Genomic DNA, 26709 nt, shown 5'->3' on the forward strand with positions numbered 1-26709 from the left:
ACAAAATAAAGTAGGAGGCCCATCCAAAAGTGTTTTATCATTCCATTTACGCATACAGTTGAAAACGCACAAGAACCAAGCTTCGAATATCTGTTTAAATTTCTAAAATAAAAGACAAGTACGCGCACACATATACACATATTATTTCTCTTACTGTCAGGATAATAAAGGGCATCACTCTGTCAACATCAATCGTACGTCTGAGTTCTTATATGGGACTTCAATTGAAAGTCACTAAAGCATGAAAAAAAAAGTTTTATCGCTAATCTTAAAATAGTGCTTCCATGTCCACTAATTTTTTCTTTGATAACTTTATTAGTCGAATTATCGTGCCTTCGAAAAATGGCCCTTGATGCATTAAGAAAATTGCCCCCAGTTGAAATCACAGTAAGAATTGGAAACGCAAAACAACCCTGTAATAGTTAACCAAACAGGATGATTCCCATTTTTAATGATGGAAAACAGTATCAAATACGTTCGTTGGTTTAGCACGAAGTGAATATGAAATTTAAACGTGCACTATAAAACATACCCACCCACTTAAACTGATAAACCTCATGCTACAAGAGACGTAATCGGTGTCCGAACTATACACGGCGTGACCCCTGCGCAAGCGGTTTGAAAAAGATGGAATGGATGAGGCATAGGGAAGGGAGGGGGTTGATGGTGAAGGGATAACGGGTAGGGGTAGATAGTGAGGATCATGGCACAAGCAGGCATTATGAGACATGGTTCATGAAATAGGAAGGCGCGCAGGTGGAAGATGGGTGGTGAAATGGACATGGTTAGAAATGTGCTGGTATTTCATATTTTCACTGTAGAATAAAATAAAAATAAAACAAATTGTAATGCTTTACATTTTGTTCCTCTGTTCATTTGTGTTTAAAACTCAAACATGTTTCTTCTCTTTTGTTGCAGTCGGCATTTAAAGGCATCGAAAGGTGTCGGCACCCGAAGAGTCGGAGGAAACACAAGAACAAAACCAACCCCGGGAGGACCAAGGACTGCATCTTCACCAACAGCGATAAGGAGTTCTTCAAGAACACCAAGAGCAACATTCAGTGTATTTTCCACGAGAAACTAATGCAAAGCGGCTTCTATTACATATCGGTAGAGGAAGACGCTAAATACCTGGCCGTAAAGAAGGGGAGAGTCCAAAAAATTAAGAAAAATGGCGAGATAAAAGAACCCAGAGAACCATTAAGGCAGTTTATTATCATGGATAAAGATGAAATTTCGAAAGTGAGCAGTAAAAATGGGAAATGCCGCGCGCACGTCAAGACTGAAGAAGCGGTTCCCTTGAAATGAAATGAAAACTGCAATACACAAACATGACTTTTGTGTCCGTGATGGGTCAAAAGGTCGGACTTCATGCCTTCTGGTTAACGCGTATGGCTGCTGCTGTTGCTGCTGCAGCGTCCAACCAGAGGCGAAGCGTGCGGATGGTCTGCGTAAGTGAAATTCAGCAAAGCAAACGCTACGTTTCCAATGGCCGTGAGTGTGCATGAGAATTTAAAATTCTGGTCTACAACGCCGCTTCTTTAGTTCTTCAGTCCTCACCCTTTCTCTTTCACTTTACGCCCGCCCGCCTACCCGCCAGCGTCCACACCCGACCCTGAGGAACATGGGGCTGAGGTACCGCCGAGCGTCTGAACTGAAGACCTCGTCATAAGAGATCTGAAAATAGATGTTTTTGTTTTCAACTGTATATGCTAGTCCTTACACCTATTCTGTAAATACTGATTTTCATAGGATTTCACGAGCTGTAACATTTTTTTTATAAAGATTTCCAAGCGCTTGACATTATACATTTTATACAATAATCATCCTTTTATATAACAAATCTAATGATTTCTCCTTGTTCAGAAGCAGGACCATGCCAAAGCGTTTAGCAGTAGCCGTCCGTCCCTGTAATCGATGGTGTCTTTCGGATAACCCAAGAAAATAACTTTACAGTCGTTTTTTTTCGATTCTGTAATACCGCCAAAGTGAACATAACACAAACGTTTATTAGCCAAAAGTCCTTCAAAGCCACCGCTACTGATGTGAGGTCTTCTTATGAAGAAACCACGCCAAGAGAGCGAGCCAGATGGCTGACCACTGACTGACCTACAGCCAATTGGACAGTTTTCTACCATCGTCAGCAGGGGCGTATCCCTTGGCCAAATCACTTTACCGAAAACCCCCGTTCCCACTTCTTACAGCATCCGTACCCCCCTCCCCCCACATAGCAAGTCCCGCGTCACTGCCACAGAGTGAGTTCAGGCAGGACAATAGGCTGGGGCAGTAATGGCTCCGTAACTGGTAATTAAATTCACTAATTGGTAGTTGGGCGAGCCATGTGGATGGGTGAGAGAGGTGTTAAGTGACGGGAGGAGCGCACAAGCTGCCTCCGTCCCCCATCCCTTCCCTTCCAGCCGTTTTCCATCCAGACCACCAGGAAGAGGAAGAAAAACACCCGAAATTCGTTTGCTTCGACGGCATGTCTCTTCACTTTCCAAGGATTTTGTGTTCTGTCCGTCTTGTGCAGTGTGGCCACAGTTTGATTTAGCGGTGGAAAATGCAATCAATATACTTAATCGGCAGCAGAAACGAATGACGAATGAGAGAAAACTGGAAGAAAAATGATCAGTATAAAATTAAAATTGGTAGAAAAATGTTCATAGTTACCTTGAGCTTTTTGTATTCATTGATATCTTTAAACAGCCCATTCATAATTCAAAACAAGTGATTTTATAAAATAAATTATACAAAACAATTCGTTTTCAGAAAACTAACGACATTCACCATTGTGAGCTATTTTTAGATACTGTTTCTTTTGCGTTAAGAAAATTAATAATCTTCAAATCCGTTCAAAGGAAATTTCAAACCGTATATTTGGTGATCATATGTGAAAAAAATCAAGAAAAATTGAATTTGCTAAGAGGACACTGCTATACATTTTACAGAATCTCATTTGACATGTAAGAATGGTTCAGAACCTAAGCCTATTCTTTCAAACGTTTTCTGTATGAGGAAGTACTGCTAACACGTCGGATAACTTTCGTGCTAGGCTTCCAAGCCAAAGTTCTTGAAGGAACTGAATCTGCAAAGATCAAGGTAAGGCCACTATTGACGCTGCCTAACTGGGGGCAGAGGTGCACCCGAGCAGATCCCTTCCCCAATAGAAGACATCTCATTCTAGGTAGAATGCAACTTTGTTTACACGATAAATTGGGAGGTTGTGTCGAATGTCAAGAGAGTGGATCATCCTCATCGTAGAAGTGACTGTTAGAATTAGATTATATACTTGTGAATGATATGAAATAATCGATCAAAATGATGTAATTGTTTTATTCTGTTTATGGAGGCTAACAGAGTAACCAATCTATATAATAATTAGGCAGATGAATATTTTTACATGTACCGTAGGCATCAGATTTTCTGAAAAAACCCTATTATGTAAAGGCATTATTCACAGTTCTCTCTAGCGTGAGAAACTGCAGAATAACCCAAACTATATATACATATACATATATTATATATTTTTGTACCGTTTACAGTTTAGTTACTCAAAGAAAGTATCATCTAAGGTTTTTGTAAATCATCTTCGCTATTCAATGCAGACAAGATAAATGTAAATGTCATTTGCAGAGACCAAGTCAATACTTTGATCTCATTTTTTGGCCCAAAACTAAGGCGGGATAATACCCTTGGTTTCTTAGCTTTTCACAGGGCCGGGCATCATTGGGCGTATCCCTTCAGGGCTGTTTCTGATCAAACCCAATTGCACTCGGTCTCTGCGAAAGACATCATGACGTTTGCTCTTCACATACAGGCCAGTCCAGAAATGTCTTTAAAGCGAGTTTGTGAGTTCAGTTGGTGAAGGAAAGCATCACCAAGGACGAACTAGAGTTTAAGTAGATTCAGGGTTGGATTAAAAGGCAAGATATCATCTACATGTGTTTTCTCTTTTCAGACTTTTTACTTGCAGCGGATACAATGAGTAAGCTGATGCTTGATACTCTTAGCATTTCATTTAATTTTCTACCCACATTTCTCAGAGCCAACTCTAACGCATTTCAAAATAGGAGTAACTAATTTCAAAGATTTTTTTTTTATTTCAAAACAAAATTTTCATCCTTTACATATTCGATTTCGTAGGAGAGAGAGAGAGAGAGAGAGAGAGAGAGAGAGAGAGAGAGAGAGAGAGAGAGAGAGAGAGAGAGAGAGAGGTATCTATCACTTTCAAAGTCCGGGTGATTATTTTACAATCTAGGAGTTTAACCTGACAGGTACAAGCTGAAATATACGACTGGGGCCACAGTTTGGAGTTCTAAGACCTTGGAAGGGTTTATGTACGGGGCACCAGAAACCCGGAATAACACGACATTGAAAAGACTGATTCACATGAGTTTACCAATAAGACTTGGTACTTTAAGGTGGCAGGGTAGTGGGGAGACAAGCGACCTGGGCTGTCTGGTCAGGTATTGGACAACACATACCCATACGGCCTCCTACAGAAGGGGCAAGAATAGGACCCATTACTCCGGTAGAATTGACACCTTTAGTTAGAAATTATTGGTTGGGGTTTCAGAGTTGGAAATTGATGGATTCGAAAAAGCCCTCTGTGTCGACTTCTGCCGACAATCGCTTTTTGGTCAAAGGGCTTTGACCATTTGGTGATTAGGGGTCATTCGTATGGAGTAAATACCCTCCCAGCTTACCGAAAAATTGGTCCTTTTTAACTCGCCAAGCCGCCTGCCCTTTTGAGAATACACGTCATTGTCCCACTGCCATTTTGAGGTCACATGGATCATATTTCATTTTTCCGTATATTTTCATCATATATAAGTTGTGGGTTATGGTTACAATTTAAAAACATTGCTGCTCAGCGACCACAAACACACACACGCGCATACAGGAACTGCAAGATTAAGATATTTGCCCCGCCCCCATTTTTTTACTCTAAATTATATTCAATTATATATCATTTCTCTTTTTACTGAATTCAGTGCCCTCCTAACAACAAAACGGCGCCTGGCGAAAAGGAAGATGGTATCAGACCATAAACCACATGTTATACACCACACGGTTCGTGCTTATCAAACCATAAGTACTATTTACAACATCAACTCATGAATTAAGTGGCCCTTGAACATCCTCGAAACAAGTTCAGTTTCATCCATGGAATCCAGAAGGATTCATATATTAGTTTTATATAATACGATTTCTCTCTCATTCTCTCTGTTGCGGAATCACCTAAATTCATCATCAGTTGATGGTTTGAATGGTAAAAGGAAAAGAAGATAAAAAGGTAAAAAAAACTTTTCCATCGTTTTCGATCCACATCAAGATCAGTGGAAACAAGTCTCCACTGATGCCTCTTCAACACGTTTTAGCCTTCTTACATTTCATTCCCGTAATTTTGTAAACCCAACCAAAAGAATGTGAAAAAGTGTCGTAATCTGTGCCATTTAATTATATTTGACAATGAGAGATATCAGGCCTTTACCATGTAAAACCGCACATTCCTTTTTTAATCAATATTGTAAATACTGTATATATGTATATGATATTTATTTAATTAAATGCAGAAATTAAAACTAACTTTTCTTTGTATTCCTATCACTTATTTGAATCTCTTGTACACCTACCGGTATACAATTTGGATCAAGGTTTTTTTTTGGATTCCTTAACTAACTCCAGACAAAATTTAGATACAATATTCGCTCTTGTCATCGTGTACAAAACATTTCACGTGTACAAAACACTTCACCGCAAAGGTGCAGTACAATAACGTAAGCGGAGTAAGTTGACCTAACAAAAGAAATAAAAATAAGAAACAAAGTCTCTATAATATCAAATCTCACTGAACTATTAAGATTACAAAGGACAACTAATCTAATGGAAAATAAATGCCATTGTTAAATTACGCTAACCTTGTGCCAACAAAGGTTTTTTTTTTATTTTCATTTACGAAAAATAGCCGAAATATGACAACCGAAAAACGTAAAATTCTAATGCATTTCTTGTGACAAAGTAACTGTTTTAAAATTTGAAAAATAAGTAAACAAAAATAAACCTATAAAAATATAAGCAGTACTAGGATTTATAGATATGACAATAGCACATTCCTTACGGAATAAGATATATGAGTGTCATGCAGAAGCCTATAGGCCCGGGACGGCCATAACTGAAAAAAAAAGGGAATAGCTTTTGTTTTAGTAAAAGAAGACGGATAAGAAAAAGGAAGCCGTCTCCCTTTTAGATATCACATTCCTTTTAGACTTCAAAATGTACTATGGTTCCATATATAACGAAGGTTGCAACTATGGTGGCTGAAGTTTTCAGCATTTTATTGTGCAGGTTATGTAAATTGTCGCATTTACTTGCCTTGTTTCAACACAAAAGAAAAAAAATTCCACATATGACCAAAACAGACTAAAAACATAATTTCCTGAGTCGTGTCCTGACAATTTTATATTCATAGGGTGAAGTGCATTTAACCACGCCAGCGGCCTTATGACAAAAAAAAAAAAAAATACAAAGTGGAATATGTAAGTCAAAATATATACAAGTATAGCACAATATCAAGCTAATTTACATTCTTGTACTTGGACCCAAGCCTGCAGGAAGGACGGTACGGTGTACGAAGATATGAAGTACATTCATATCGACAATATACTACATATATATCCACATCTCCACTGTGAAGGAACTGTTTATGTTCATAATACTTTCATATATTTGGCATTAGAAAACACATGGACCAGAAAACAATATTAGTTGTAAATGAAATCAAACGGACAGAACTCAAAATAAGCAACTAAAGCTTACGAACAATACATGCTTTCCTTCGTTAGTAAAACATTTAATTAAGCATAATAAACTTGAGGCCCAATGGCCATATTGCTCACCCGAGTCACTCTGCTGCACTTGCAAATATACGATTCAAGTTTTTTCTTATGTATTCCCAACAAAGCTTTGGATACATATTGTGACTCCAACCTGGCTATGATTTTCCAACATTTTCCTGTCTAAAGCCTCAGACCCCTGCCATTGACACATCCTGGTCTCGTGGCCCAAGGTTTGAACAAACTAGAATCAAAGTTACAAGAGGAATACTTCACGTAATTTTTGGCAATTGAGGCTCTGTAGTTCTGGATTTTCAAGTACCTCGTCGTATACTGTCAGACGCTTTGTAATTATTTGTAATTATTACGGTCGAAATTGATCCTGTAGTTTTGGGGAGTCGAAAATGTGAAAAATTTACGCAAAACATACAAAAATACCTACATGCACGAACAAGTGTACACACTTCGAACCACTTCTGATGAGAAAAGCCCGCATTATCTTTCATCCCAAGTGAGTCAAAAACAAACAAATAAACATATGACATGAAAGGAAAATGAAGTACATAACCATATCTGACGGGGCATCGTCACATCAAGTGAGACTGAACGCTCCCATGCCACCGATATCTCGGAAGACCAAATATCTGGCGTCTACTTAATCCCATAAAGGTTATAAATCATGAACGTGTCACTGATAAGAACAGTATTAAGCTCTAACGGACAAGAGGTGAAACGCTACTATATCTGAACCTCATTTCCTGGAAAATATAATTATAATCTAAAAAAAAAAGCTGACGGCCTCATTTCATGAAAACTATATTAGCCAAAAGTAATTAAAAATGACGTATCTCTCAAGATAAAACAAAGCAGATATTCAAATCTATGGATATTCTAATAACGAACCTTTATTCAGTTAATAAAACAAAATTCTATACCGATTCAAGGTAAACAGCAAACATCATACTTCACAAAGATAAACGTATTGCTAAGAAACTCAACAAACAGGTTCTCTGGTAAAGCACAACCATGGGTCCTGAGGAAGAGAACCAGATTAGCATCACGACTTCTGTAACAACACACAAGACAATGGGCATTCTTTTCCATACTTGAAGAACGATAAAACGTGATGTACAACTTCTGACAAATTACAACAGGCAGCGATATTATTCATAGGTCCTTTTAGCTCATGGCTTCGTTCCCCTGATAAGGTTCTTATATATGGGTAATAACTTGTAGATCAATTACTGTAGACCAGCCATAAAAACGTCATGCATTATTACTAACATCTGAATACCATATCGGGAGACAGCAGCAAGCGCTTTCTTTTTGTTCTTCGGCGTTATCCAATTCGGATCATCCATCACAAGACTCTTAAGAGCAGTGGAAAACTCATCCAGAATATATGAGAGAGAGAGAGAGAGAGAGAGAGAGAGAGAGAGAGAGAGAGAGAGAGAGATTTCCTAACTGACGCGTCTTCCCTCCTCACAAAATCATTCCCATGGAAGAAATTCTATGCTAACCAGAAGAAAACTTTCTTCTTGTTCTTCCAGTTTCCTTCGAATCCTTCGCTTTCGCTGGAAATGTCTTTCTTAATGACACGCGTCCTGGAGAACAAACATTCCCCAAAGTATTTTGTCTACCGTGGGGGTGGGAGGGGGGGGGGGGGCAGTGGCAAGCGGTCTTCCACTTATTTCCTTCACTGTGTAATTAAACTAATAAACATCCGCCTTGGATGGCGTCTGTTAGGTTAAGCTGGAAGACTTCCTGTGTGTTATACCCCTGAGACCCTTTCTTTCTTTTCATTTATTCTCCTGGCTAATTTACAGTTGTCTTCGTTCGCTTAATTATGCCTATGGCTTTGTAATTATATAAGTCTCACAGACACTTGTTTGTAAACAAAATTTATTTCATATACGCAATCAGAAATACGCACACTTTCAAATATACATATATTAATATATATGTATGTATGTGCATGTATGCATTTACAAGTGTACATAAAGGAAATACTATATAACACCCTTCTCTTCAATTATACAGTATACACGCAAGCAAACATATACTTCCATAAATTCTATCTAAAAAATATATGTATGAAAAAAATCATGCAGCGTGTACCTAAGGCAAAATTAAAAAAAAAAAAAAAACCGAATATCAAACATAACAAACAAACAAAATCGGAAAAAATAACGGACCCAGGAGTAGCAGCACCAAAATCAGGGCAAAGAAATAATGAATGCCTTCTAACTCGTCTTGTAATTTGTTTGATGAGGGGTTAGGCGAGACAAAGCATCGGAGGGGGTTTTGTTTAATTAAGGTTCGACTTGTTATTTTTCATACTCGAGTCTCATTAGCTGTCACTCGGCAGAAAAATGGTCTCTCTTTCATTAATGTCACTCAGGATGATTAACCGAAATTCGTAATGGCACCAAATTAACACGTCAGTGGTGCTAATGACGTTTTTAGATTTCCTTCAACCTTATGATATGATACTACCCGCATGAGGAAGGTGTCATTTTCGCTGAAATTCTTAGACACAAGGTAAAGTACACACACACACACAGAGAGAGAGAGAGAGAGAGAGAGAGAGAATCAGTTTGAGGACAATATCCTTATTCATAAATAATTGAGCTCAATTCACACTGCTTTCTCAATTTAAATGGAGTTTACTAAAAGACCTTTAAGGTTTTAGTAGGGCAATTCAACAATGTTAAAAAACATTAGATATTAAATGAACAAAGACCTGTAAAATTAGACGAGCTTAAGGATTAATTTTAAACTATACGAAGGAAAGTAATTAAGAAACATGGCATGCATGAGATTGTGATTCTGAATTGATAAGTACATAACATAGAGAACGCAAGTTCGTGTACAAACCTATATATGTATGTATGTAAATTATATAATACGTCATGTCTGTATGTATACTCACACACGCGAATATAAAGTTTTTTGGAATAACTTAAACCCAAAGGGAAATGTAAGAGATAAGTAAATACGTCCGTGCCAAAATTCGACCCAGGCCTTTTGGTTTACATAATATGCTAAACAGTCGACTTTGACCACTCAGGCAAATATCTGTGAACATAAGAAGTCACTTGCGAATAAGTGACAAAAATTCATATATTTAATTATATATGCATTTATATGTACACATATTCATATAATGTACAGAGATAGACAGAGAGCATGAGAGAGAGAGAAGAGAGAGGAGAGAGAGAGACGAGAGGAGAGAGAGAGAGAGAGAAGAGAGAGCGGAGAGAGAGGGTGGGGGGGGGGGGGGGGAACTACCAACTTACAGACGGCCCGAAGCTGGATAAATATGAAGAGTTGGAGTAGAAAAAGGCACCGGTCCGTAAAACATCTGCCTAACTCTATACTAATTAATTATGAAACGAGTCGTGAAGATAGAAATAACTGAAGGAGGCCCATTTAACATATATGAGAGAGAGAGAGAGAGAGAGATAGAGAGGTGAAAATCAGTATCGGCAATCTAAAAAGGAATATTTGTTTAAACACAATAAAATACACGTACATAAGTTTGAAGATTTAAAAAGCCAGCTGCAGATCTTACGAGTCAGTCAAATGCAAAAAATGCAAATGCAATAAGTGTAGCCATTGAATTCAAATGAAAGAGGAAAACCGTAAAACCAAGAGACAAATTTGCGAGGAGTAAAAGCACCTCACCTCGATGGACCTTGCATAATTAGATCTGCAGCTAAGGACTGAAAGTGGTCCACATTCAAAAAGTGGTCATAATTTGAACGTTGACGAGTGTGGCTGAACCTCTAAACTGATCTCCCAATATGTTCAAAGATGCGATTTTACCATGCACATTACACTAAAGCAACGAGAATGGTACTTTTAAACAATAAATCCCTGCAGCTAAGCTTCTGAATCTTAAACTTGAAGAATTTTTGAAATGTAGATATTACTTTTATTGTAACCTGTAGATACATACACGTATAAATAGATAAACAGACAAGAAGATTAGCACTGCCACATTCCTTCTTCCTGCTGAATCAGATAAACCTCCAATCATAAAAAAAATTCAGTAAGATAAGACGCTTCATATACCTACACACAATGTACCACTCTCGGCCGCACTCTCTCGCCTTTCGGCTTGAAGGCCCTTCCATTGCAACACCACCTGACTATCTAGCCGTCCCTTTCTCACGATTCCACGATTCCTCGCCTTCGTCCTCCCACTGCAATAAACTCTTTTCACCAATCTCATGTCCCATGTTTTCATCACGTTACCGAACCATCTCAAAATTCATTGGGTTACCTTTTTTCCTACGAAGATCTTTTTTTAACATCGTCGCATACATTGCATTCCTTTCTATACACATACTTTTCAAACAATTCGTCTCAATAACGTTTAAGGTCATCTTTTCATTTGTGTTCAACATCCACACTTCTCTCTGTCAAGTATACGTGAGCAAGAGAAAACTTTGGGGGTCAAGCATTCCTTAGTGTTTGTCTAGGTTGTTAAACGGAAGAATGGCCTATTCCTTGAATAAACTCGGTTTAAAAAATAAATATGCCTTAAACGACCACTGGTTATATGAAGAAAAATGGAGTGAATTTCCAAATCGTGAGACATTTCAGCGGGACACCTAAATATTTACATCTGATCTGGTTAATCTTCATTATCATGAAACTTGTCTTATCTACTAATCATCTTTAATGCACTGAAGCATTCTTGTTGCCGTGCTGAAGATATTCAACAGATGAAACAAAAGTACTGCACTTCATCATAAAAGATTACTTTGTTTCGTGTAAGGAAACCAATATACTATACGTAGACATAACCCTAATTTTGTGAAAAGCTTATATGTTGCAAAGAGGGGATACTTTTATGTAGTACAATGCAAGTTTTTATTTCACAAAGACCAATGTAAGGTACAATTCTCGTTACATGACAGACTTATATGGGACGATACCTTCAGTTATGCAAAATTATAAAACGAAGGTTAAGGATATTTGATGTGATCTCATTTAGTGATTACATCCTTTAATAACACAACTGAAATTTCAGAGCTTCAAAATCTCCCAAGAATAGAATGCAAACATTGAATTCTTTTGCAGAGGGTTAGGTTCTGGAGAGGAGAGAAAAAAAAAAAAAAAAGCATCGCACCCGACGTCGTCAAGAATCTTAGCAAGGATGTACATGTCATCTTAGGCTTCTCAAAACCAGGGAGCCCAACCCGTAAACGCCTCACATTTAAGGCGACCAAACAACCGTCACAAAATGCCTGGTAATCAAGCCATCAAGTACGACAATTATTTCCTTTTCTTAACCGGTATAGTGTCATCTCCCTTTTTCTGGATTTTCCTTACTTCCAAGGAGCTGTAAGGCTCGTTAATGCCATCAATCTGCTTGGATTTGACGAGTTTTAAAACTTCTTATGTGTATCACAGATTTTTTTCTTGATATCAAGGAAAAAATCACTCCACATGGTAGACATCTACTAGGAGGCAATTATGCTGTCTCTTGCTTGCTAATTTACCTGTCTTTTCCTTTTTCAGTTACACCCAGTGTAGGAATCAAATAAAATTTGATTTGCATTGCTTCATTTTTTATAATGAAGAAACTCTGTAAATATGTCAAAATGAATGGAGTGGCTGAATTGAAGACTCCCAATACCCATCAGTCACTTTTTGTTTTGTATCATCAAGATTGTTAAAACAACCCTGTACTTCACAGCCCATATCTTCTCAATAATGGCTAAAATTCCAAAGTATCCAAGAACTAGGGGATATTCTAGTAATAACTTTAGTGAAAAATGGCTTGCTACCTGATAGGCCTTTGGTTTCATATAGATTTGAGAGACAAACAACTGGTACAAAATGATGTGTATGATCGAGCTACTTAGATAAAACAGATCCCACGACCAGTCAACATGACGATAATATTTAGCCTACAGCAAAGTTTAAAAAAAAAAATTTGTTTCTTCACGAACGTTTATAGCTGAGACTAATTATATAGGTTGTGTGACTTTCGAATGTTCCTAAAATAAACGAATTCAAAGCAAAAGCATTATTTCAATCTTCATTTTGTAAATGTAAGAAAATCTTTCGATAACTTGTGAAGATCAAAAGCAATTTCATTAATAATATACTCAAAAATAGCTTCCCTCGGCTGGTAAAAATACTCTTTGTTTCACCACTCGAAATTGCATAATAGCAAACACTCTCTGATAAACTACTTCAACGGCAATGGAGCAACTGCCTGACATAAGAAGATATATTAAGAGGAGTTTATGCAGTCATTGCTGTCCTTGATAAGAGTAAATTGATGCAAAAACACTAAATGTATATTTTCTTCCCAGCATTACTGAAAAGTTACTTCTTATCTCATTCAAGTGTCTTCCATTAACACTTGTTCTACTCCAAAAGCCAGTCTTCCTAAGACCTTTGTTATCGAGTGGAAGACAGGCCACCGATCATTTAAGCTAGTTAATGAGTATGTGGTCAAAGCTTATGCAGAGAGAGAGAGAGAGAGAGAGAGAGAGAGAGAGAGAGAGAGAGAGAGAGAGAGAGAGAGAGAGAGAGGGCATCACTTTCAAAGATTTCAAACTGAATATTTAAAAAAAATTAAAAATAAACTTCGTGGGACGATGCATTATAAACTTGAATAGATCAAAATGTATTAAGTTACTCTAAGACCCGGTGCCATTTGAAAGCCAAACGATAAATGCTGCTTATTCTTAGCAATAAAACAAAGAAACAAGACCAATAGCCCTTGGTGACTCCCTCAAGCGTCTCCGACATTCCTCTTTTATCTTCTGTTTCATGATAGAACAAAAGTCTTCTGTAAAAACACATTACACAGAGGAACTTCTTTTTTATCAGCACTCGCCTCCTTCACAAAGACAAGCCACATCTAACGTCGCCTCTAATTCTCTTTCGCCTGAGATGCGAGACACAGAAGGAAGTCCCAACGCCTCCTCCAGCGAGACAGTAACTGACAGAAGCCGAGTGTCGTGAGGACAATCTCCACCTTCTGCGTGTCTTAAGCATTATCTCTTATTCATGCGTATATATGTGTGTATATATATATATATATATATATATATATATATATATATATATATATATATTGTGTGTGTGTGTGTGTGTGTGTGTGTGTGTGTGTGTTTACAAGCACTGCAAAATAGGGTTTTTCAATTACATTTACGTTTGAACCAGCCATTAATAAAAAGTAAAATACTGTAAAACAGCAAAATACATGTGAAAATAGTAGACAATTTTCCTGGAAGATATTAATTCTAGTTACTGCAGACAGTTTTTAAAGCAGACCCAATGGTCCTGATAAAGGTTAAATAACATAAATGTTGATAATCGCTTAAGTGGGAATATAATTATTTCAGATTTTGTCGGCATTTTACCCTGTCACTATTTCCACTGTACCTAAAGGACAGAGCTGCGTCCCCTACCTTCCCTATTTTCCGTTTTATACATTACAGATCTTCTTGTTCTTAGTTTGAACGACTGCCTTCACAGAGAGAGCCTGTTCAGCTTCTACTCATTTACCCTCCCCATTTTCTTGTAAACTGTCCTCCCTATTTTTGCTTTAATTCATCAGAATTTCTAGTCTCATGCTGCCCGTACTTCGGATCGGGTCAGATAAATGTTCGGACAAATTTGCTTTACATTCCTCAGTGCAATACTTTTAGGAATAGTAATAATAACATTTGTGAATTGAAATCCCATGAATATAAATTTTGGTACCGGTTAAGTCTAACAAAACAAATAATAGTCTTCAATGGATCACATCAAGGGTCTGGCGAAGTAGGCTAGTACGAGGGTCAGTGCGATTTTCAAATGCCGCCATTGACATTCACTATAATTATGCGACGTCGAATTTTCCCTTGTACATCTGGGTTAGAATTCATGAAATCTTATCATACATCACTGATGAATGAAAGCCGTTTAGATCGCTTAGTCCTCATCACTGTGCTACGCAACAGACTTGAAGATGAATAAATTTCAAGAACATCCGTTTTCAGAAGCTAAAATGGCTTAGGGGCCTTTCACACTATGTCACACGTAAATGCGACACGATGTCGCACCTACATGCGGCTAGCAGTCGACTATTATCTCTTACGCAACTCGCTGAAGGTGGTCGCCACCTTCACGACAAATCTGTTTGGGATTCAGCTACAGATGCGCTTTAACCCACCGAGACCTGATTTTGAAATAACGACTTCATCTTTTGCGCTAAATTTATACCGATTTACAGTTGCTTGATAGTCAAATAGTTACCAAAGTTCAAATGGCAGAGCGCAGGATCGTTAATCAGTTTTTTTTTTTTTCAGCATCTTCAAAAGATTTCGGGTCTGCTTTTAATAGAGGAAAAGGAATTTACTGTTACCACTTCGATTTACGCCCGAGTGGTGTATACACTACGGTGTATATATGTATATATATTATAATATTATATATATTATATAAATATAGATATAATAATATATATATATATAAATAAAGATATAATATCTATATATAGATATATATATATATATATATAATAATAAATTTATATATATAATAAATATATATATTATATATATATATATATATATTATATATTAGAATTATATATATAATATATATATATCTCTAGATATATATGTATATATATAGATATAGATATATGTATATATATTATGTGACTCTTTCCGTCAACAAATAATTCGCTTAAACATCTGTAGGACAGAGAGAGGAGCAAACAACTTCATCCCAAATGGACTTAATGAAAACCGAATGGATACTCCCGCTACCACACCCTCTGAGGGAAATGGGTGGATGGTGGATAAAATTGCTCTTGGTATAATCAATAAGATGATAGAAGGGAGTGGTGACTTCTTTTGGCTAAAGAAAAAGTAATATAACGAGGTGGGACGCAGGTTTGGATCAGGAAAGTGGGGCAGATAACAAAAGGATTGATAGGGAAAAAAAATTACACGAGAAGATTTTTTTTGAGTAATGGGAAAACCTGTTTGCGGCATAAATGGACTTCCAAAAACTTGAGAGAGAATACATTAAGATGGAATTTTCTAAAAACAAACAGAAAGTTTTTGTGATAGAAGCGAAGTGTGAGCTACAATATGGAGAATAAGTGAGACTGGACTGGCGAGAAATTGAGTCAGAGAAAAGGATGTCGTAACACCATGGCTGTTTAATATCTTTATCAATAAAGTGATGAGAGAAGTCAGAAAAAGGACATTCGCATGCACACAAATATATATATATATATATATATATATATATATATATATATATGTGTGTGTGTGTGTGTGTGTGTGTGTGTGTGTGTGTGTGTGTGTGTGTATGTGTGTGTGCAGAACTCTTGGGAAAGCTAATCGGTCATGATTGGAGGGTACAATGTCTGATGTTTGTAGGTGATACAGTGCTGACATGGGCAGTGAAGAACAACTGCTTGAATTATTGAAAAGGATTCAAAGTGCTTGCAAGAAGATAAAGTTGAAAGCCACTGGGAGCACAAGTAAGGTTATGAGGGTTAATTGATATCAGGCACATGGACTAATGAATATTAACAGGGAGACGGGTTAATTGAAGCGGCTGATTCTTCAAGTGTATATTTAAAGGAACAAATAAGAAGGATGAAGGAAGATTGAGAAAAAGGGTAGTCACAGAACAAGAGACGCAAGGAAGTTAAGATGGTGTGTTTAAGTCTGTAGGAGAATAATGCTGGGGTTGGAAAGTATGGGTTATTCCGATGAATTGTTTTACATTTTATTTGTACCGTAAGAACTGAAAAAGGTGTGAAATGTTGATATATAGAAGGGGTAGAAAATAACTGTAATTCTGAATTATTAAGGGGATGGAGGAGAGGTCGATGGTTTGAAAAGGGTATTAGGAAGGAAGAGCCCTATTGCCCAGGAAGAGAGCAAGGGAAGAGGAGAGCAGAGCAATTTGTAGGATGTTCGACGAGCTGCTGATATCTCTCTCCATAAATATATATATATATATATATATATATATATATATATATATATATATATATATATATATATATATAGAGAGAGAGAGAGAGAGAGAGAGAGAGAGAGAGAGAGAGAGAGAGAGAGAGTATTAAAAAAAATACCATGAGCTAATCTTTAAACAAAATATGACAAAATCAGAAGTCAATATAGCTTTACGGTCTCTAAAAGAAAATCCACAAGTCAAAGCAGATGTTCAGTATCACCTCACTCCCGCTCCCTGTTCCCCCCAACCCCCCGCCCTGAAAACGTGTCAAGACACACACAAACCATAACTTTTCGAACCACGAAAGACAGACAAAGACTGAGTATGCGAAGGATATCGTCGACAGAAACACGTGACGTGGGCGGCACACATCAAAAGCCACATCTTTCGATATTAATATAAAACGAACTTATCCCGACATGACACCCAATCAAAGGAAGTTGTGTTGGAGTGCAGTTCGCGGCTCCTTTTGCATCAGTTATGCTCGTAAGAGTTATTACGGGCGGTCGAGAGCGTAAGTATTTTGGCGTAGGCGAATATGATGACTGCAGAGGCGTGGGTGGAGGGTGGCAGGAGGATATGGGTGTATGGCGGTTTCTTTCATGCCTCGATATGGTGTACCTGAAGACGCAAAAATGAGTTAACATTCAAACTAAAAGTGTATCTCCACATATTCAACCTCTCAATAACACACCAAATAAATAATTCGTTTATTTCATTATTTCTAAAACTCCAAAGTTCACCGGCAATCATCTAATTAAGTGAACTTAATTTTCTAGTCAAAAAATCTGATAAAAAACACTTGAATTCCAACTCGGGTTTACTTAATTTGATGCGACGATCATTATAATTAGACCCCTTCCATATTTCAATATTTCAATATACTGCTGCAGCTAATGGAAAGTCTAAGAACAAACAGACTAACAGAATGCGAACAGAGGAGATTTAATTGATCAAATATCTTTATCCTAATCTTTTCTGACAGTGTCTATTCTTTTTTATTCGAGCATTTTATTAAGCGAAAACTTGCTGAACGAGATCATGGAATTTTTGCTGTTTTACAAGAATTTATGCGTATAAAAATAATAGTTACAGATGCGTATAATCACTACCATCCTTAACTCGAATGCATGAGTGATTACATACACGAAACTCACTGTTCAAACGAATGACGAAACATCGCCAGCTGGTACTTTTCCTTACCGTGATAACTTCCTGAATTTATACACAGGTATCTTGATAATGTATGATATGAAAAATATGGTACAGCAGAAGCTAATATTCATATTATCAGGTATCCTATTTAAACTGACAAATAGAAGTTTAGAAATTCTTGAGTGACTAGATTACAGTTAAAACAATTCGCTAAAACATTCGTCCTGTCGCGTGTTATTTGTTCCCATAAATGATATACTAGGGAAGCCTTTTAAGATTGCACTGATAAAGGAATGACAAGCTTTTTACATTGTTCTTCTCCCAAGGTCAGGAAATTACATTATGATATTATACAGAACACGGGTAAACATTTTAAAGTTTTGCCTTTTTATTCTCCAGATGTTTATCAACGAAGAGCAATGTTTATGTTAAAACCCACCCACCCACCCACACACACATATAATATATAGATATATATATATATATATATATTTATATATATAATATATATATATATTATATATATATATATATATATATATGATATCTATATATATATATATATATATATATATAATCTGTATATGCGGTGCGGTGCACATTTTCCCGTGTATAAGAAGTTTAACTTCCAGTACCCGAGTTATCGGTCTGTATGAGCCTACTAGCCTCGTACAATTCTTCACCCTGTTGGTAACCCATCACAGTCGACTAACTACGAGGTAAAAAAATTAGTTTACTCTAAAAGAAGTACAATGGGAATTAATTAGACATGGAGAAGTCTTTCAGCTCTGGAATCGAATCCATGAAATTTTGCTGTTTACACACACATACACACACACACACACACACACACACACACACACACACACACACATATATATATATATTATATATATATATATATATGTATGTATGTATGTATGTATAAAATATATGTGTGTGCCTGCCTATGTTTATGCTATATAACATACACATTTAGCAAAACCTCAAGAACTAAAAATGTCGTAACTTCTTATGCACAAGAAGAAAATATGAACAGACATCGCTTCATGGAAGTGGAAGTGAAGTCATCTAGACACAGGGCATCCTGCAAGTGACATGAAGCATCTGGACCACAGCAATCGGCTAAGAGTCCATGAATACGGTCAAAGTTGGTTTTGAGGCAGACGGCTGCTTTCGGTAACCTTTCGTGAGTCTGAGAATCGTGATAACTAGACAGTGAATTCAACGGAGTCCAACTCTTCAAATATGGAGCATCAACTCAGCCTGAATACCAGAAACATTAGTCAACATCATAAATAATACAGATTCAATTCTGAGATAAATATGGCGGTTCAGAATTGAAGGGATTACTTGACTTAAATAGCCAGCTGAAACATATAATCATATGAACCATACACACCCTCATTACATAATATATATTTCTGTTCACTATATGCCGTTTCCCTTTACAGGCGTTATCCTTCCAATTCAGTTTTATGGATGCTGTTCCCAGCCCATGTAATATATACAAATATATATATATATATATATATATATATATATACCATATGCTTTTTACTGACACAAGTAGATATTAGTTACCAAGTACACTTGGATAGAATGTTACACTTTGTGCAAGGAACGATCCACAGACCTAGCAAACGTGAGCTGAGTAGTTCTCCACTCTAGACCTTGCACTCAACCATCTATTCGACTGATTGCACCTCCCATAGTGGACAAACCATCGTTGCTACATAAAAAGTATGTATGTATGTATGTATATTATGTGTAAATATATTGATACAAAAAGATTAGTATGGGAATGTGCATGAATGCCAATGGTTGATATATTGAAACCTACAAAAGCAGAGTTATTAATGCTTATACGAAAAGATCTATTACTGACTCAACTTCATGGACCGCAATATTGGTATGAAGAATTGCTCCGACTGTTGCCAATTGTTGGGCATTTGTAATAAATATTCTTTAAATTGTAAAGAGACTTTATGGACACCCTGTATATATAATATATAAACCAGTCGACATAAGCACCTTGCAGATTTGTATCGTCGAAAGTACCTTTCCATATAAAAACACGGTTTAAACATCATTTCTTTCCACGCACAGTCTGTTTCCATTCCATTCCCTTTCATTGTTCCTCCCTTACGACTTTCAGAGCCATTTCTTCTTTAACTTTCCTCCCCACAAACGACCCCTTCCCCCCTGAACCTTCTCCCCTCTTTCCATCCACCATATCTCGCTATCACCACTACCATTCGACCCTACCGACCGGCCAGGCCAACCAACCGACGGATCGCCCACCGTCTAGATACCATCGACCAGTTAGTAAAATTTGAAACCTTTCCCGTGTTTCGCGACCGCAAAATCGTCGGGGCGGGTATCGAATCGTGGTTTCATCACGTATCGGATAGAGGTTCCGTGTCGATTGTGCCAGAGAGACGCCTTCCAAGAGATGAATGAAGCCCCACTGACACATAGCCCCTTGACACCTACAGCGCTCCGTTTCTCGCTCTTTCGCTGACCACTGCTATAGGCCGCCTCCTCTGCTCAACCAATACCCTGTAGGCCTATAGGCCTAAAATAATACAAGCGTCCGTTTTTTTTAGGTGTTTTATCGCCTCTACATTCTCACGGAACTGTATACATGTTTACAGCAATAACGGGTTATGACGAAGCATGAACGCCTACGTTGTTCGAATTTGGTAAGGTCTTTCTTAAGCCTATCGTTGCGAAAGAAAGTACTACCCAATACAGTTTACGGGCTGATCTTGGAGCAAGAGCCCGTGCTGGCATAAGGCCATCTAAATCTAAAACAACATAATACAGTTACGTGTACTATCCTTCACTCAGTCACATATACAGATACATAAAAAGTGTGTTAACACATCGGCCAAGATCTAGACTTCGATATAGGCAGTCTACAAGAAAACCACATCCCGAGGAATACATATATAAAAAAAATAATTTACAACCAATGAAACAGATTCCAGTACAAAAAAAAAAAAAAAATTGATGAACCGATACATGTAAATGTTAACATACGTGAAATTAGTCACCACACCGGAAGTACCGAGAACAAAGCAACCACTTAATGAGTAAAACAAAAAGCCCCCAACGCGCATCTATAAAGGCACGAAGTGACTGATATCTCCCTCATCCTCTTCCTTAAAATCGATTCTTATCGTGGATCACAGTCTAATGGCTGACAAGGCATTCTACGTCTGGTGAATAACAAGAAGACAAGAATACATGTATCTGTCGTTGGATTAGAAAATTAGATATCCCGCGAGTCCTATCGCAGATAAATAAAAGAACGGAAAAACCACGCGACACAAAAGCGCAATGCCACCCATAAACATTTTCTTCGCGGCCGCGCACACACACAAACCTACACACATAGACACACATATAATATATATATATATACATATATATATATATATATATATATATATATATATATATATATATATGTGTGTGTGTGTGTGTGTGTGTGTGTACACACACACACACACACACACACACACTACACATATATATATATATATATATATATATATATATATATATATATGTATATATATACACACACTGGATACATAACTTTAATATTCTAATGTTCTGAACGTGCTACCCAATGGAATCCTCTAAATGTAAGAGGGAATAGATAAAAAAAAAAAATGTTCCCTAAGGGAACTGAATTCCGTTTGGTCAGAAGATACAAATCAGACAACGAAGTGTCTCTGGTCAGTACCCTGGAAGAGTCATCCATAAAGAAAATCAGACGTCCTGACGACAAGGCAGATAAAATTGTGAATGAAAATATTTACAATAAACAGTTCAGAGGATAAAAAGACAACACGTATTACAAGACGTATGAATGAATCCACTTTAAAACCGAAGGATGAATGAAAATATACTAGCATATGATATGAAATAATGAATCCATGCTAAAGAAAACTCACGTTAAGGAATTCAAGAAATAACGATGTTGTTAAAAAGTTGCAAATTAATAGCAAGAGCATTTAGCAAAGAGAGCGCAGAAAAATCGTTCTAACAAACAAATAGCTCCTTTAATTTACTGTAAGTTAGAGTAGTTGTGACGATACACGCAGCGTCAATGATACAAATTACCATTTTTCTTTTCAAAGTTGAAAACTCGTTTTTGTAGCACAATAATGAAATTTTTCTCTGTTGGCTGTCGGAGTTGTTCTGAGATCCACATCAGGCCTCCTATCCCCTTTCACACCTAATCGACACTTAATTGCAAGGGTCACTTAATGATTCAGTCTTCATTTATCTACCCTTAAAAGAATACTTATAATAAATACAGTATGTAATAGCAAGACAATATAATTAATGGATTCTCCTATCGCAACTGGAATACACATTTTTTATGTCTTATGAGGTACAAAGGTTAAAAGCTGACCAAGAGTTCAGAATTTCCACATGGCGTGTACGAGAATAGGAAGGTCGGTATAAAGGTTTATATAAACAGTACATACGGAAATAATAAGAATATACTGTATCACGAGTTCACGATTTCAACACAACTTGTCAGAACGAGTAGAATTGCTCCAGATGTTAGATTCCGTTATGGCAATTACTTAGGAAATGGGGAAACGTTTTAATACAATAAATAAGTCACAACTTTGCGTATAGTGCGAACAGGAATGGGAGAAGGTTAGTACCTAATGCTACCAAACGAGTTCAAAATTTTCATGCAATAACTCAAGAAATGACTGATACATAATGACTGCTCCAAATACTAAGCGTTCCACTTTTCCATTTCGAAAGAGCTGAATTGAATATTTAATCGATTCATCAGTTCTCAACTTTCCATGCAAATTTAGTAACTGGGGATTTTCTCTGCCATTGTGTTCAATTACTTAACAACTTGCATCAAGCACCTATGATGCAAAAGTTAGCAATATTAATAAGCTTTCTATATTCTTCTGCATCCGCAAGTCTTCATGCTAGTTGCTACTAAATGGTATATTTACATAAAAACATAAATAAGTCCTTTGCTACCTGATAAAATACTCAGAGGCCCGAGCATTGCAGAATAATTATTTTGAGAGAGAGAGAGAGAGAGAGAGAGAGAGAGAGAGAGAGAGAGAGAGAGAGAGAGGTGGGGGGGGGGGATTCGAGCTGCGTATAGATATATATTAATCTGTTGCCGATTAAAAACATTCCTCACAAACAGACTACGGAAATCTTTTCTTATCTGCTCAAATATGTAACAGTTGAAGAAAAATGGGCATTTCTTTCATTCAAAAACAAGTAAGACAGGTATGTTCGCTCGAGTCAAACTCAACAGCATCTTATCGCGCTCGGCGCCAACCCGTCAATCAGAGCTGTAAAAACATTATCAAGTCTGGATAACAGCCGCATGAAAGGCCTTTTTTTTTTTCTCTCTCAGGTCAATCACACGAAAGCTGGACACAAAAAAACAAAAGGAGGAAAAAACATGCAGCTTTACTTTTGAAATAGCCGATATCACACTATGAAGTAACCAAGTATGTCCTTTGTTTTCATTATACCCTCAAAAGCAAACCAATTCTTTTAAACCCAAAGCAGAATGTATTTCTAGAACAAATACTGATTATTACATCTTTTGTCCATTTAATAACACCCAGTATCGATGGTTCCCAATGAGCTAAAATAATTTATTGAGAAACGAAGACAGTAACTTAATGAAAGGGCGCGGAAAAAAAAACTTCATGACGTTTCTTTTTTTTTTTCACTCGTGAGATTTCCTATTCAAAGTGTTCTCCGGCTAACAATTCTACTGCAAATAGTTCATAAGTTTTCTCACACCAAATAACGTGTAACACCACCTGGAATACTTTGGTGCAACTAGAGTTTTTGGAAAGACGGGCGGTTTTACTTTCTAGTAAATAATTATTATCAATGAATGTAAACAGACATAAAAAATATACGTCCTTAAGTACACTCTTAATCAAGGAAGCTTATATCCAACACTGGAAGACCATGGAACATATGAAGTTTGCCCAGTATATGGTTGCCACCTGGAGACGGGATACTAAAAGAACGTACTTAGCCAAGCAGTCACAAACAGCAGCACAGACACCAATTAACTAAGTAAAATCAACTGAAGTACGAGTACACCGAGTATGCCACACTGCCCAGAAATATTAATAGGTTCATTAAAGGCCTGTCCACACTAGGAAACATTGTTTGCAAACAAAGTTTGCAAAATAGATAATCGAACAAAAATTTGCAAATGAATTCACAGCGAATCTCACTTGCAAAAGCTAGCATGTTACTATCTTCAAAATCAAGCAGCTCCAAACAAACGTCATTCTCGTATCAAGGTACTGTAGTTTTACTGTATAAACAGCATGTTAATTTCGACGCAGAAGTCCCAGGCCAACCGTTGCATGAGGCTGCTGGAGGCGACAGTGAACAGGGTGGTTCTCTGTCAGAGAAGTAATTTATGAAAACAATGAAGAGAATGGTTCCAATCACTGCACCCTGTGGGACGCCGCTCTACAGACTCATCAATATTGAAGACCTTGTTGATACTGTCACGAGGGGCACTTCGGATATGGTTATTGCTGCACCGCTGTTGCTGTGCTGAGTCCCAAGGGGTTGTTTCTACATACTTAGGAATGTGCAAAGGTATTTGCATAATACTGCTCACAGGCAATTATTGTTTATGGCATCTACAAACTCCCCGGACAATTTACTGCTTTTGCAGTTTTACAGCCAATTTCTTTTACAAGTCTATCATTCATATTCGTGCAGAGTATACGTTGCAATTCCTGTCAAGTTCTATGCATTCGTCCAATTTCACTTAGAAAAGTCAGCACTCGTCTATTTCTTATTGTAATTATTGCGTGAAAGTACAAAGCTTTTGCATATTTAGCTAATTATTTATATGCACAATTGTATTTTACACCTGATTAAAACGATCATTTCTCAAAGGTGCATCATGTTTTGGTGGTAACACTGGCCAACTACTTCAAGTAACCGCAGTTTAAATTCATTTGCTCTGGCTGTCAGAAAACCGCTATATCATCACTATTAAGACTCTCCCCTAATAATAACGATAAATGGCAAATGATCAAAAACATCAAAATTATTCTCGATGCAGTCATAATTCTAACATCCAAATGAACTCTAAATCCTCTAACATGTATGCAACTGACCACAGAATAATGAGAAGCCTTTTCTAGCGCTAATGATAATGCAAATGAGCTACAGGTAGTTTTGTTTTATATAACTGCATTACCTCTTTTTTTACTGTTTTCAGTTTTTTCTTCTGAATAATCAATTTTCATGAATATATTAGTATTTGAGTAATCACTTGTCTGACAGATAAGCAAGAGTAATATTTTCATTGTTGTAATTTAGCTATATTAACAAAGGAACTTGATTAAAAACACAAAAAGTACTTCCCGTATATCTTTTACGCTATGAAAAAAAATCACATCTGGTAATGCTTAGGAATTCATAGAACAAAGGTCACCAGAAATTCTTAAACAAAAAGAAAATAAAATAAGAGAGAGAAGGACAAAGTTGTTTATGAATCACATTTGTCAAGTCGAACTTGGCTCTACTTGATGTTTGGTCTGAATTTAACGGAAGACACAACACTGGTATTTTTTTATTTATTAAGTACTATACTAGCGTCAACTGAAAAGAAAAAAAATGAGGAATGGTAAGAAAGGGTACGGATTAAGGGTACACTTCCAAAACTGAGAACTATTAAAACCGATAAGTTCGTCAAAACAACAGTACTCATTTTTTTCTTGTTCTTCTTTTTATGGCGTCCGATGTTCTGATACGAAAACACATGAAATCTTCGACGAAAGCAAGCACACCCATTATACATTAGGTCCTTGTAAAGCAGTGGGTAAAGTGCTTGCATTAACGGCTAGAAGACTGGGTTCGATTGCCAACAGTGCTGGATCTCTATGGACCTGTGTGTGTGTGTATATTTCTCAACTTACTTGCGCTTTTTTGGGATATGAAGGTAATCGCTACAAGACTCCTTTCGTAGCAGGATTCGATCCCATGAATGAGAGTTTATATATATATATACACATTATATATATAATATATATATATATATATATATGGTATATATATTATATCATATAATATATATATATATATTAATATTATATATAATATATATATATATCTATATATATATATATATATGTAATATATATATATATCATATATATATTTAATATATATATTATATATATATATATTATAATAATAATATATATAATATTTATACCAGATATATATAATAATAATATATATATATATAATAAATTATTTATAACCTTTACCAGCCATTACCAACATCTGACACTTTGTTCACTCCAAGTTCTTGCCACACCTAATGTTATTTTGCAGCTCAGAAGTGAATGATCGCTCACGTTTTAAATATTCTAAAAATTATATGAATAAACCTTTGTTTTAAACTATATGAAAGGGGATATCGAGGATATGTAAATATTTCTATTTTTCCCAAATTTAATATAGAACTTGTACGTACACTTATCATCTGAGCAAAGACCGAAGTTTAAAGCGTTTAGTTTACTCAGCCAATGATTGCAAATCTGGTCACCCATCAAGAAAATATACTACGCTTTAAATAAGCACATTCAAGAATTGTATGTGGAATTATAAAAAAAAATAATATTAAAAAAAAAAGCACAAACAAAGCACA

General features: G+C 36.6%; 1 protein-coding gene and 1 long non-coding RNA gene across 4 annotated transcripts in view; one reads left to right on the plus strand and one right to left on the minus strand.

The window, feature by feature from the left end:
• The window catches only part of LOC135206169 (uncharacterized), a 48805-nt gene extending 43220 nt beyond the window's left edge, over positions 1–5585 (plus strand). For all 3 annotated transcript variants that reach the window (XM_064237463.1, XM_064237461.1, XM_064237462.1), the window contains exon 5: positions 919–5585. In XM_064237463.1, the coding sequence (XP_064093533.1) occupies positions 919–1308 (390 nt within the window). In that variant the 3' untranslated portion in view covers positions 1309–5585. The remainder of the gene's footprint in view (positions 1–918) is intronic.
• The window catches only part of LOC135206178 (uncharacterized), a 469022-nt gene that overhangs the window by 240699 nt on the left and 201614 nt on the right, over positions 1–26709 (minus strand). The window lies entirely within an intron of this gene.

This window comes from Macrobrachium nipponense, chromosome 29 (assembly GCF_015104395.2).
Source record: "Macrobrachium nipponense isolate FS-2020 chromosome 29, ASM1510439v2, whole genome shotgun sequence".
NCBI lineage: Eukaryota > Metazoa > Arthropoda > Malacostraca > Decapoda > Palaemonidae > Macrobrachium > Macrobrachium nipponense.